The 15,040-nt window shown below is 37.6% G+C and overlaps 1 protein-coding gene across 1 annotated transcript in view; it reads left to right on the forward strand.

Annotated features, from left to right (window-relative positions):
- The window catches only part of ipo13b (importin 13b), a 208,565-nt gene that overhangs the window by 148,915 nt on the left and 44,610 nt on the right, over positions 1-15,040 (forward strand). The window contains exons 11-14 of the mRNA XM_072573267.1: positions 5,846-5,989; positions 6,161-6,241; positions 12,449-12,586; positions 14,849-14,945. Coding sequence (XP_072429368.1) covers positions 5,846-5,989; positions 6,161-6,241; positions 12,449-12,586; positions 14,849-14,945 — 460 coding nt within the window. The remainder of the gene's footprint in view (positions 1-5,845; positions 5,990-6,160; positions 6,242-12,448; positions 12,587-14,848; positions 14,946-15,040) is intronic.

Below are 15,040 nucleotides of genomic sequence, written 5' to 3' on the forward strand. Positions count from 1 at the left end.
GAGGGGAAAGATTTAAACGGGATCTAAGAGGCTACTTCTTTTCAGGCAAAGGGTGGTGTGTGTATGAATGAGCTGCCAGAGGAAGTGGAGGAGGCTGGTACAATTACAACATTTAAAAGGCATCTGGATGGGTATATGAATAAGAAGGTTTAGAGGGATATGGGCTAAATGCTGGCAAATGGGACTAGATTAATTTAGGATATCTGCTCGGCATGGACGTGATGTGGTCTGTTTCCATATTGTATATCTCTGATTCTGTGTTAGATCCTTTGAAACAAACTCCTGACCATGTTTTCCATATAACGTCCTGGAGAGTTATCTCTTCAGTTTGTCTTGACATAATATAAACATAAATTGATACTATTTCCTTTGCTACATGCTCAAATTTGATGCATTTTCATAATTAAGTCGTGAAAGAGATGATTTTAAGCAAGTTTTCATAATTATAGAATGATGCTTTCTGTGCATGAAGTGTGTGTAATCTGAGAAGAGAATAGAACATTAATGATTGAAGCTACATCGCAGATTTCATGCTGTTCAGACGACAGTTTGTTAAAAGCAAACTATAGCCTTATGCTGAAACGTGTCATTGCAGTTACTTTACATCTTCATTCTTGGTAATTTTCACTGTTATTTAGTCTACCCTTTTGTTGCCAGCTCTCTGTCTTATAAATGCTGACTGTTTGCTTCCTTTGATGAATCCTCATTAACTGTATAAAAGAACGTCAGTGTGAAGTCTACACTTGTCACCGTTGCCTTGTAATTTAATGGCAATGACTAGCTGGATATAGATTTACTAAACCAAGAACTTGTCACTATGATGAGGGATTTGTTTATGGTTGCGTTATACGTGTGACTTTTCTCTTTGCAGAAGGCTGACAAACTTCTGATTTTCCTACAGTTAACGGGTAAGTCCTTTTGAGAGCAGAGGTGGCTGAGACAATTGGTTTTTTTCCAAGTGCCAACTTTTAAGTTGTGCGTGAACCTATTCATGATCTTGGCTCTTATTAAATCACTTGTTCATTTGGGAATTGGCAAATTTCGACAGATGCTAATTTTAAATTTATACCATTTTTCTTATTACATGTATAAGATTGTATTATAATTTGTTCAATGTTCTAAACTTGATTTCCATATTTGTCTCAAAAAGGAAAATACTTTGAAGGAATGCATTGAATTCAAAACTATGAATTCTGCTACCTCGAGCATCACTTTCAGCTCTCCTATTCATTTAAACATCATGCTTGCAAAAATTTACGGGTGACATATAAGTGAGATGGGCTTCACGTGCTCAACGGAATTACTTAAAAATGTACATTTTACTGCTATTCTTTGTTTTGGATTTGACATATAGCTCCTGCACAGTTCTTCCTTCGTGCTGCTTAGTTTCTGAAGTTCAAAACACAGCAACATAAACATGACTTTTTTTAAAACAAAAAGAGGGGTGACTTTGAGTAGTTGCTCCTTGAAAATATTTTTGGACGGAAATGACATCTGGCTCCTAGTAATTGAATTGGCATGGTATGGTAGCTGGTCTCTTAGTCACATTGGATGTAAGTTACATTAGATGTAAAAGTATGTATCCAAGGAATGCAATCATGCAGCTAGATGATGTTGACAAGATTATAAACTTATTTTTGGGTTAATTCAGTTTGCAAGTACTTGGATTTGGGGATTCTGAAGTCAGAAAGTGAGCACAACCTAAGAGAGATAATTCAATAACTGAGAACCTGATAGAAACTTGGTCAATTTTGTAAATCTCTCTCAAATCTTGCATGATTGGATCTGCTGCCTGCCTGAGTGTGTCTTTTTCCAGACTCGCAGGATCCAACTCCGGGGTACTGACCTCATTAATAACCATCTTCTGTCATCTGTTCAAACGTTTTGCTCTTCCCCGATGATGAAGCATCTGTAGAACCTTTTTAACCAGGGTCTAATCTTCAGTTAACTACCAGATCTGGCCTCGCAAATAAGCAGAAGGCTGTTTGATTTGTTTTTCTTTTAACACAAGCAGTTACCCATAGTCCAAAAGTTGTCATTAGCTGTCAGCTATAAAGTCATAAAATCATACAGTACAGAAACAGACCCTTCAGTCCAACTCGTCCATACCGACCAAGTTTCACAAACTAAGTTAGTCCCATTCGCCTGCATTTGGCCCGTATCCCTCTAAACCTTTCCTATTCATGTGTGTCCAAATGTCTCAAATTTGTAACTATACCTGCATTTACCATTTCCTCTGGCAGTCCGTTCCACCCTCTGTGTGAGAAAATTGACTCTCTGGTCCCTTTTTTTTTTAAATCTTAACTTCCACCTGCAAAATGTCCCCTAGTTTTGAACTCTCCCACCCAGGGGAAAAGACCTTTGCTATTCACTTTATCTATGCTCCTCATGGTTTTATAAATTTCTATCAGGTTCCTCAACCTGTTGTGCTCCGGTGAAAAAAGTCCCAGTCGATCCAGCTTCTGATAAGTCTCGGCAATATCCTTGTAAATCTTTTCTGAAAGGCCTCCAATTTAATAATATCCTTCCTTTTCAGAACGAAGAGAAATATATATAGTACTCCAAAAGTGGCCTCGCCAAAGTCCTATACAACCACAGCATAATGTCCCAACTCCTATAGCAAATGGTCTGAGCAATGAAGGAGAGTATGCTAAATGCCTTCTTAACCACCCTGTTAACCTGTGACACAATTTTTAAAGAATTATGTACCTGAACCCCTAGGTCTCTCTGTTCAATAACACTACCCAGGGCCTTACAATTAATCTTACAAGTCCTGCCCTTATTCATTTTACCAAATGCAATAAACTGCATTTATCCAAATTCCCAGTTCACAGCTCCAAACCAAAGTTGATAAAAGAATAAAATAAAATGAAATATCAGTGAGGGCTCTCACTCTAAATAGGTGTTTGCTTATGTGCTGAGCCTGAAGAAATTGAATTTTATTGAAATTCTTGGTCTTAGAACATATATATATATATATATATATATATATATATAAAAATAAGAAATAGATAATGTATAAAATATTAAAATCTTGCATTTTTGTAGATTTCCAACCACCATTTTCTATTATGAATTTTTACCTCCCCATGGCATTACAAACACAAAGCTGTAGCTTGACCTCCTTCCATTGGTGCTGTAGCACCTCTATTTTATATGTCCCAAAAGCCAAATATCATATGGAAATGGCTAAATTGTATCTATATGCTTAATTGAAATGGTTCCATAATTTGAAATCAGGTTTATTCCAATCTTACATGGTTCTGCTTATGCTGTGCTCTGCCATATGTGATTGACTAGCAGTGTATTAACTCCATGAGTTAGTAAAACTCATTATTCTAGCCTTTACTTTCCATGGACTGATATATTGGGAATTAAAGTTTACCTGGAAAGGCTTTGTTAATTTATTTCAATCTGCTATAATATAGATTACAAATGTAGTGTTCCCTATGACAAACAGTGAGAATGACTTTGTGAATCAGGTTTCAAAAGATTCTCACCAGTTGTCTTCCCTCTGTTCCTGGATGTTTAGAGTCTCCACTCATACCAGATATAAAGCATCTATTTCATTTAAAGTAGCCTTTATTTATACCTGAGGCAAGTGTTGGTTTAACCAGCAAGGTCTTAGAGCCATGCTTCATCCTGTTCACACTGCTATTAGAGGTTTACTATGTCTTGGAAAAATTGAAGCCCTGGATTTATCCACTATCAAATGCAGGGATATAGATTTCAGTTTTAGCAACATCGTGTTGCCTTAGCTGAAATTGGCTACTTCAACATAGTAAATAAATGTTAGAGATGGTAGAGGAGAGTTATGTATCCATGGTATATGCATGAGCTATGTAACTTATTTTTGTGGTTATCATTTCACTCGTGGGACTTGGCTGTCACTGCCTGGCCAGATTGTTTGCCCGTCCCCAGCTGCTCTTGAATGGAGTGGCTTACTGGGTCATTTCAAAGGGCAGGTGAGAGTCAACTATGCTGCTTTGGGTCCAGAGTTACACGAAGGCTGGCATCATTCCCTAAAAGAGCCAAATAGATTTCTCCCAGCAATTGACAGCAGTTTCATGGTCATCAGTAAATTGTTAATGAGATTTTTTAAAATTGAATTCAGATTCAACCATCTACTGTGGCAGGATTTGAACCAAGTCCCCAGAACATTAGCTGAGTTTTTGGATTAGTAGTCTAATGATGATACACCAGGTTCAATTTTTAAGGGTCAAGGGATTTTTAAGATTTTAGGTACTAAATTGTGTTAAGGTAAATATTGTATAAACATTCTCAGCAATCCAGGCAGGTACATTCTTAACACCTCATGTAGTAAATCTGATTGAGAGCAATACTAGCAATTTTCATGATGGGTTGTTATCTGTATCGAACAACTTTAGTATGAGGTGTACTGCAAGTGTTGCAATCATGCTTGGTTACAAATGTTACTATTGACAGGTTGAAAGCATCTGATCAAATTGTAAGCATGTTGTTCAAATGAAATGGCATTCATTCACTTTCTAAGACATTGGCAGCTTAAGGTTTAACTTGGTGTTTGTAATTTTATAGATTGTTCAAAAATATCTAAATTAACTATGTGGAACTGAAAATGCTCTCCAAGTGACTGCCTGTGCAAGTGGACAATTTATAAGCTAAGTTTTAAGTGGTTAAAAAATGAGTGTTTATAACTGAGTGAATTATGAGAGTGAACGTATGGGCTTGAGTGTAAATTGAGGTTTATATATGTAGGTGTATTTTGCCTCTCAGGAACAAGTAAGTGAACTACTGTTTCGGTGTCAATGTTGGGGGGGAAAATGCATTAAATGAATCTTGGTTTGCTGCCTCCCAGTTCTAATGTTCTATTATAGTTTCATTTTAGTTTGAAATAAAATCAGGTGCAAATGTATTATCATTGAGTATGTAGCTGGAGATAATTCTGTTATATGGTGCCTGGCATGGCGAGGTTAGAAAATGAGGCTTCAGTAACAAAAGCCTCATTTATTAACAGAAAATAAAATGATGACTGGTACTCTTGTGGCTAAATTAACTGACAAAAATGGCTGGTTTCCATTCTACTTGCCTGCTATCTAGATTTCATACCACATTCTTCATAAACTGTTTTATAGTAGGAGGAATTGTTGACCTAAAATGGCTGGCTGCACGACCTTGTCTTTGGTTGTGAATATGCACATCAACAGAAATAATTTTTTAACTTGGTCTACTACACCCAAATTTTTTACATTACTTTCAAAAAGTAAGCTATTCTTTCAAAATTGAGATGCTGCTGGGGAAAGGTTCTTTACTTATGTCTATCCTTAAAAACAAAAATCATCATTTTTACTTCACTTCTTTGTCCGTTCTCTTATCTTCTGCCTTTTCAGGATCATGGACTTTCTTTGTGATTTTCCTCAATTTACATTTATGTTTTCCTGTATCTAGTTTTGTTGGCCAATAAGTAGGTATATTTTTTTAAATCTTTTTTATAATTAGTTTGACTCTTTTTTCAGTAACTTGTATCATTGTTGCACTATGTAATTTTAAACAGCTTCTTGAATTTTTTAAAACTTTTCTTGTGTAACTTGTGTAATAAAGTATTGCTAATTTTGTTTTATGTAAACAAATTTGTTTCAGTAAAAGTAATTATTTCAAATTAATCACTCAGTCATTTTTATTTGTATTAGATTTATTTATTTATGTACCTACCGTGATAATTATTCTCATGTTAATTATTATGAATTGTTATGGCCATTATGAACATACTTAAGTTTTGATGCTGTAAGTATCGATCATTTAAGTTGCTCATAATTCTGTTCTGTTTTCATGCAATTATAGCTTTGTTTTTGACCTTCCCTTGCAGCCAAATCCATCAAATAAACTAGCAATAATACATATTTTGGGTCTGTTGTCCAATTTGTTCACCACATTGGATATCAGTCACCATGACGATGAGCCAGAAGGCACTGAAGCAAAGAAAAAACCCACCTTGCAAGGACCCAACCCTGTAAGTACTACCAGTGGTACTAACATGGGATTCTCATGGCTTGAACTTAGTTTTTTTTAGAAGTTGAATGATGTTTATGTTGCCAGGAACATATTTATGGGGGAATTTTCTGTTTTGTAAAGTTGCTTTGACGTTCAAAAGCAACTATTAAAGGTGATGATTTCTCGACAGGTTGTGGTGGTCCTCCAACAGGTCTTCCAACTCATACAGAAAGTGTTGTCTAAATGGCTGAACGATGCTCAGGTTGTTGAGGTAAGATTGACTATTAAAATACATCTGGTACTTCTATAACTTGTTGATTTCATTTTTAAATTAAAATTGTCTTCCTTCTCGATGCATGATTTAGCTTTTTAATGGAAAAGAAATTGGGAAACCGATTACTTTGCTCAGTCACTTTTGTGTTCAGGAAAGTGATTGTCATACTTTTTGTGAGCAACTTCTGACCTTCAGTACATGCGTACATGACATTACAGTTTCAATGCGCTTCATAAAGTTGAGATGTGGGTTAGTATCTGATTCATGATCGCTGTCAGTCACTACTACAACAACTTATATTTATATAACACAGTTGCCAAAAACAATCCAAGCCTCTTCTGAGGTATAATCACATTTTTTAAAGAAACCATGCCAATAAGTCAAATAAGGTAGTTGAAGTGGCAACCAAAAACTTGATCAAAGAGGTGCGCATTAAAGAAATGCTTGAAAGGAAGAGAGCAAGAAGAGATCCAGAAAAGTTCAGATAGAGCCTGTGCCTTACTGCTTGAGGCACACCTGGTAATAATGGAGTGAAGTGCAAGATGGCACAATAAGATCAGAGTCAAGAGATTGTGTAGGTTTGGAGGAGGCTACAGAAATGAGGGCCACCTTTTCCTGATACCACCACATTTGGCGATACAGCAGAGATGCCAATTTTTGTAATCTTAGAAAAGGATTGAAAATTTCAGGATTTACTGTGTGCTATTGGTTAAGAGTTCAGCTATGAGGCTGGGATAAGGGTGGGAATCTGGTTGCTGAAACTGGGGAAAGGGAGAGAGAATGTGGGCCAACAGCCACCGGAGGTGGTGAGGCAACTTGAGTCAGGAATAGGACAAGGCAAGGGTTGGTCCTCAAAGCCAGTGATTTTCTTGGTATGAAGTAGCAAGCTGTTAAAGGATTATTCAGCTGTCCAGTCAGAAGGCTTCGGCTTGTGTTTATGTTCAGTTTATTTTTGGGTCATTTTAATTTTTATTTATTTATTTTTATTTACGTTGATCAGAAAATATTGGGATATTCACAATGAGAGAGATTCTCTTGTGTATTAGAAGTTAGAAGAAATAAGGTTTGGGAACTCTTAATAGTCATTTGCTGAAGAGATTTAAAACTCCCTCCAAATTTAAATGCTGAGAGAAAAAGGGAATTACAACTTCCCCTGGAGAGACTATAAAATGAACTGCTGCTTGAGTATATTGATTGACAGCCCATCTGGTGTAGCTCAGCAAACAAACTTCTTATCTGTTCAGTAGGCTTCATTATCTAGAGATGAAATAGTTTGTTCTGATAGCTGTTGCCATTTTGAATCCTTGGCTGTATTTCAAAATTTTCAGAACCACTTATGTCAGGTGATGTGTGGACAGTTAGGTTAAAGTGGTAATCAAAGAGTGTTCATCTTTATAGTTGGTGATCAACATTTGTTTATAGCAAATTGAGCATTTCTAGGAATTGAACATTTTCTAGCATGGAATTTTACCCTGAGAATTACTTCTTCAATCTAATAGATTCATATAATACAAAAGAAACTCTTCAGCTCATTGAATCTGTATGACATAACTACCACTAAAAGTGTGCAAATCGCAATTCGTTTCTTTGAATGTCATGATATGTGATGTACGCTTCCAAATAGCTTTTTAAAGGTTCAGAGTGAAAAAGTGGCACTGCAAAAGCACAGCAGGTCAGGTAGCATTTGAGGAGCAGGAGAGTCTGCAGTCCTCACTTTTCTCCTAATGTTTTAAAGGTTGTAAGGCTTAAAGCCTCCACTACCTTTCCAGATTCCTACCACCCACTAAGTGAAAAGGTTTTTTTTCCCAAATCCCCTCTGAAACTCCTGTCCCTTTCCCTAAAACTATGCCGTCTCATGACTTGCCCCTCAGCCAAGGAGAACAGTTGCTCTTGCTTCATCCTGTCATACCCTTTATAATCTTACACACCTCAATCATGTCTTCCCCCCCTTAGTCTTCTCTGCTCTTAATAAAACAGTCTTAAACCTATCTAGTCTTTCCTTCTAGCTCAACTTCTCTATTCGGACTCAACATCCTGGTGAACCAACTCTATACACCCCCTGGTGTGATCACATCCTTCCTTTAGTGTAGTAACCAGAGCTGCACACAGTTCTCTAGTTACAGCCTTGCTTTTATGCTGTAATGCCATGACTGATGAAAACAAATGTCCCATATGTTATCTTAACTATCCTACTCACGTGACTTCAGAGATTTGTGAATAATTACCCTGAGATCTCTCTGTTCCTCCAAACTGCTTAGTATCCTGCCGTTCATTATATACTCCCTCATCTTGTTTCTTTTTCCAAAGTGCATCACCTCACCCTTATCAGGGTTAAATACCATCTGGTGCTGGTCTGCCCATCTGACCAACCCCTTTCCCAATCTTTGTCATCTGCAAATTTGCTTAACAATCCCCCCCATTTTTTTCGTCTGTGTCATTTATGTACGTAAAACAATAAGGGTCCCAATCCTGAACCTTGAAGTACACTGCAGGACTCCAGCCTCCAGTCACTCAAGCAGCCTTCTACCATTACCCTTTGTGTCCAATTATTAAGCCAATTTCTGATCCATCTTGCCAGTTTCCCTCGATTCTATGTGCCTTAACCTTCTCAATCAGTCTCCCATGTCAAAAAGCTTTGTAAAATCTATGTAAACATCTACTGAACTTCTCTCATCTACACACTTAATCAACTTCTGAGAAAGTTCTAACAAAATTGTCAGGCATGACGTCCCTCTGACAAAGCCATGTTGGCGATCCCTAATTAACCCATGCCTTTTCAAGTGGGTATTAATTAGTTCTTTCAGAATTTTATCCAATCATTTCCTTACCACTGTCATGACACTCACAGGTCTGTAATTTCCTGGTTCATTTCTACTGACTCTCTTAAAAAGTAGAAGCGCATTTGCCATCCAACAGTCCTCTGGCAAGCCCCCTGCCTCCACTCTCTGCCAGAAAGGCATTAAAAATTTGTCAGAGCCCCTGCAGTTTCCTGCCTCAGTAGCTTGTGATGTTTTAAGTTTTCCAACATGATCTTCCAACCGCCACCCCTGTATGATGTTTCAACCTAAAGCTTCTGTTTTGAATGTGTGAAGTGGTTTCATTTCGGTAGGAAGGACACAGACACATTACAAAATAGAAAACATTTCTAAAAGGGTGCAGGAACGGAGATTCCTGAGTGAGTGACTCTGTGAATAAGTCATTGAAAATAGCAGGACTGGTTGAGAAAGCAGTTAAGCTTACAGAATCCTAGGCTTTATTAATAGAAGCATGGAGTATGAAAGTAACAAGGTTATGTTAAATTTGCATTGGAAATGTGAACTTGTTCATTTTGGAAGGGACAGCAAAAGAACAGTATTATTTAAATAGACAAAAACTGCAGAAAGCTGAAACACATAAAACACTGATAGCTAGCACACAAGTGTAGCTGGTGAATAAAAATAAAGGGACCCGATGAAGGGCTTATGCCCGAAACGTCGGCTTTTCTGCTCCTTGGGTGCTGTCTAACCTGCAGAACTTTTCCAGTGCCACACTTTTTGACTTTGATCTTCAGCATCTGCAGTCCTCACTTTCTCCTAAGAATGAAGGGGCATTAATTTTAAGACTGAGATGAGGAGAAATTCCTTCTCTTGGGATTGCAAGTCTTTGGAACTTGCCACAGCACTGGAGGGGCAGAGTTTTTAGATTAGATTACATGACAGTGTGGAAACAGGCCCTTTGGCCCAACAAGTCCACACCGACCTCCCAAAGCCCTACATTTACCCCTTACCTAACACTATGGGCAATATAGCATGGCCAATTCACCTGACCTGCACGTTTTTGGACTGTGGGAGGAAACCGGAGCACCCAGAGGAAACCCACACAGACACAGGGAGAACGTGCAAACACCACACAGTCAGTCGCCTGAGGCGGGAATTGAACCCGGGTCTCCGGCGCTGTGAGGCAGCAGTGCTAACCACTGTGCCACCCACAGTTCTTGTGTATATTTAAGGCTGAGATGGATAGATTCTTGATCAGTCGGGGAAAACACCGGAAAGTGGACATGAGTGTCTGATCAGCCATAATCCTGTTAAGGAGCCAAAAGGCCTATTCCTGTTCTTATTTCTTATGATATAGTTATACTGACTTGCCCTCAGCTTGAGTATTGTATGCAGTTCTGGGTGACAGTTTAGGAAAGAAATGAATATTGGAGAGAGTGCATAAAAATTAATGCAAATGGTTCCACAAAAGAGGAATTTTAGTAATGTGGTTAGATTGGAGATGGTGTGACTGTGTTCCTAAGGGAAGGGAGGATTAGAGAAGAAATTTAACACGGGTATTCAAATTTTGCTAGAACAGATAGGGAAAAACTGTTCCTATTCACAGAAGGTTCTAGAAGAGGGCACAAAATTAAGATAATTGGCAAAAGAAGCAACAGTGGTTTGGGGAAAAAAAAATCATTCAGCAGGTGTTGGTTTCATTATAGATACCAATCTGTAAAGATGGAGGTAATTTCAGTCAAGGCATTTAAGTGTAATTTGGATTGTTACCTATAAAGGGTTACAAGAAGGAGGAGGAGAGACATTGTGTAGATTTCCCCAGCGGGCATCCATTCTATAAAGTGTGTGTGTGTGTGTGTGTGTGTGTGTGTATATACATATATGCAGAAGGAATAATGTTGGGTCAACATGAACGTGTGCTCTGACATTTTGAAAAGCTTTGCAGATGAGCCAGTGCAGACAGACTGGCTCTGTGGCCTCTCTTTATAGGCCCACCTTCTACTCTGTTATTGAAGCGGCAAGCAGGTTTTTCTTTAATTAATGCTAGGATAATGGACAGGACTTTTTTGAAAAATGTTTTGTGAATTGTTTTCAAATACACTAGAATGATGCACCTGTTCTGTTACTTTTATCCAGTTAGCTTTTCAAATAAATTGCAGGTATTTGCCTCCACTCCCAAACTGAGCATCAAATTCCAGGTGCCCTGTTTCAAAGTTTTCCACATACCCCCTCTAATCTTTCTACCAATCACCTTAAATTGATGTCATCTGTTAATTGACATCTTCATTAGGGGACTAAGTCTTCACTGTCTACTTCGCCTAGATGCTTCATAATTTTGTATATCTCAGTAGGACACTCGGCTGCTTTTGTTCTAAGAAAACCACCCTAGCCAATATGATCTTTTCTCAGCTGCAGTTTTCAAAGAATCCTCTCTGTTATTTCCTCAAAAAATTCAGTTGTTAGTGAAACATGACCTTCTGTAAATAAGAACATGTTGACTAACCCTGACTAATCCGTGCCTTCCAAGTAACACTATTCTTTTCCTGAATTGACCCCGTCACTGAAATCAGACAGATTGAGCTAATATTATTTGTCTTACCATTCACATCTTTTCCAAAAAATGGTACAGTGTATGCAGACGTCCAATCCTCTGGTACCTTGTCTGTATCTAGTGACAATGTGAAGGTGCTAGTGTTGAACTGTGGTGGACCAGTTGGACTATAACCTGGGATTGTGTGATTTTTGACTGTATCCAGTGAGGATTAGAAAATGATCCATGGAACATCCTCACTTGCTCTTCTTTAATCCAATCGCATACTGTTGGCACTAAATGTAAGTGGGCGGAAGTGGACACTGCAAATGCTGGAGATCAGAGTCAAGATTAGAATAGTGCTGGAAAAGCATAGCAGGTCAGGCAGCATCCGAGGAGCAGGAAAATTGACGTTTCGGGCAAAAGCCCTTCATTTCTGATCTTCATTTTAATCTTGACTAAATGTAAGTGCCCTATTGTGTGCTGCAGTTGGGAGTAGAAGTTAATTAATTTATTTTTGGACTGAATGAATGAGAGATGTATTTAAAATACATCTAGCATCTAAAAGTATAGACTTTAGGAGTGCGCATCTAATAAAATTTACAGACTGGTTAAAAATAAGAATCTTGATCCTGAAGGTTAAATATGATGAGGACGGTTTTAAAAACAACATTTAAGTGGAAGAGCAACTTGGATAAGTAGAAACCAGATAAGGTTTAATGCAAAGAAAAGTGAAGCAGTTTGGCAAAGTTAGGAAAACTTCATTTGCTAAACTCTAGGCCAAAGTCTCATTTAATAAAAATTGTTGGCTGAGAGTATTTGAGACCTACAGTTTCCTGTGGTGAATTAAAAATAACTTGATAACCTTTTTATTATGATCTTTGGTATTAAGATTTCTTGCATTTTTTTTCATTCCAGGCTGTTTGTGCAATCTTTGAAAAGTCTGTGAAGACGCTTTTGGATGATTTTGCTCCCATGATTCCGCAGCTTTCAGAAATGCTGGGTCAGATGTACAGTACTATTCCACAGGCATCTGCGTTGGAATTAACACGACAGGTAGAATCCATGTTATTAATTTAAAATAAAATTCTTCCATTGAATGGACTGAATGATCTTTCTGTTGTATTGTGAAGGAAGGAAAATATTCATTTTAAAATCGTGTTTTTAACAAAATTTAACAGTTATAGAAATGTAAATATTTACAGAAGTGCACTTTTAATGGGGTAGAGATTGTCCAGTTCATTCTGATCATATGAAGTATGTGCTACTTAATTATTTTAGTTTATATGTGGGTTTAAAACCAACAGCAAGGCACAGCTTCAACCCCTGATCCTTGCTGATTTATGTGACTTGCAAATGTGTAGCAGCAGACACTTTTTTGAGAATGGACTCTAATTTGAGCTGGGAAAAGGAAAAGTTGGTCAAGGTTTTGCATTCACTTACTATTCAGTAACCCACTTCAAATTGCATAGATGCAGTTTTAAGTGAGTGCATTAGACTCACCTGAGATGTTCTTATTATTTAAATTCACAATGGATTAAGATTACTTGAGAGAAACATTCAATTGCTGGTGCCCATGAAGCTATACCCAACATATGCAGGAAAAGAAGGAGCAAAACCTGAAAGATGATTTACTGATAACAGTAGCCTAATCAAGAAGCTTTCTAGTCATAATTGGGTTTACAAACTTATCTACTTGATATAAATTTTGCATTTGTGAGATGGTGCACCTTAGAAATAATTTGCATCACCAATCACAAACCCAATTTAAAAGTTTCCAAAGAGCAAAAGTTGTGATTTGCAAAAATATCATTGTTTGCTGGTGAACTTGATGATCTCACTAACTAAACTGCCCAAAAGTCATTTCTGTTTAGTAAACAAGTAGGAAAAGCGACGAAATATTGCAAACTAAACAAGCAAATCATTCAAACATTATTCTCTACCTCCTTTAATAGCCGTATTTGCGTTTAGCTAGTCAAATCTATGGATCTATAAATTACATTTATACAAGTACGGAATAATAATAAAGCAAGTTTCATCCCTTTCAGTGTGGCTAAGTCCTCTGTGGTACGGATTGGTTTTGAAATTCCGGCCATGCATGAATATGATTAAAGGTTACAGACCAAGAGAAGGACTTCGGAGTTGTAACTAATCAATTATAAAAACTTACAGGTGGATTGTGACCATTAGGAAGACCATTAGAACTGGAGATGATTAGGTTGTATTTCCTGGACATTACAGTGTAATATCGCTGCGCTTAGACTTTGAACACTTAAATATTAAAATACATTATACTTACTCTTGAGAGCACCATACCAAAGTCTATGTTGCCACTTTTTATCCCCTCCGCTAGAGTTTTTCTTTATTGATTCATGGGATGTGGTTGCTACTAATTGTTCATCCTTAGTACCCTTAGATAAGGTGATGGTGAGCCACCACCTTGACTACTGTAGTCCATGTGCTGTAGGTAATTCACAATGGCATTGAGGATATTGCAGGATTTTGACCCAGCAACATTGAAGGGACAAAGGTACATTTCCACATCAGGATGGTGGGTGGTTTGGAGGGGAACTTGCTGGTGGTGGACCCTTTGAAGGTGGACTGAGGGGCACTTTGTTAGATGAAACCAAATGCAAACTGTTCGAGTTGCTGTCAGTACACAGTAACTGTTCTGATGGGATTCACTCAACAATTTTGTATTTTTATAATGTGCTGGTGTATTCCATAGAAACCTAATCAAAGTAAGTGAAGAATCTTAAGAGAATCTCAAAGCATCTGTAGACACCGATGACCATTATCGAAGCCAATGGAATGATTTAAGGAAAATGGACATGCAAGAGGCATAACTGGAGAGTTGCTGGGATTACGAAAAAATGTAGGGCTAGAGGAGTTCAGAGATGGGGAGATGCACTTTGCTATACAAATCCAGCTTTTTATTTCAGTACTGCATGGGAAATGCTCACAAAATTTGAAAATGTTACAGGCCTACATGTGTTCATTTTCCCTTTGGAATATAATGTAGCCTGGTAAAATTGTAAAGTTTTATGCTAACCCCACACCTCATGCACAGCTAGGATAGTCCATGTGTCTGGAAAATGAAGAATCTCAATTTCAATCGCTCTGTGCTAACTCCAGTTTGTGCAGTAAGTTTAATTGCTTCCCAGCTGATATTTCCAATGTTACTTCTCCACAGTGGTGGCTGCAATGTTCTTTTGTTTAGGGGTTGATGATTGTTTTTGTGTTTTTCTTTCTCACCTTTTTTTATTTTTAAATGTTATTCTAGTTGTCTAAAGTTATTTGGATTCTTGTGTTTTTCAGCTGGTGCATATATTTGCCAATGATCCAACTCACTTTGTCCCTGTAAAGGCTCTATTCCTTCTTGTTACTTCTGTGACCCTCTCTATTTTCCAACAAGGTAAGTGATCATTCTTTTAAATATTGGTCATTTGGAAATTCTAATGGGTACTAAATTTCTTTTGTGATTGAGTGTGAGCCATACAGTTCCAAGTA

Source organism: Chiloscyllium punctatum, chromosome 7, assembly GCF_047496795.1.
Source record: "Chiloscyllium punctatum isolate Juve2018m chromosome 7, sChiPun1.3, whole genome shotgun sequence".
NCBI lineage: Eukaryota > Metazoa > Chordata > Chondrichthyes > Orectolobiformes > Hemiscylliidae > Chiloscyllium > Chiloscyllium punctatum.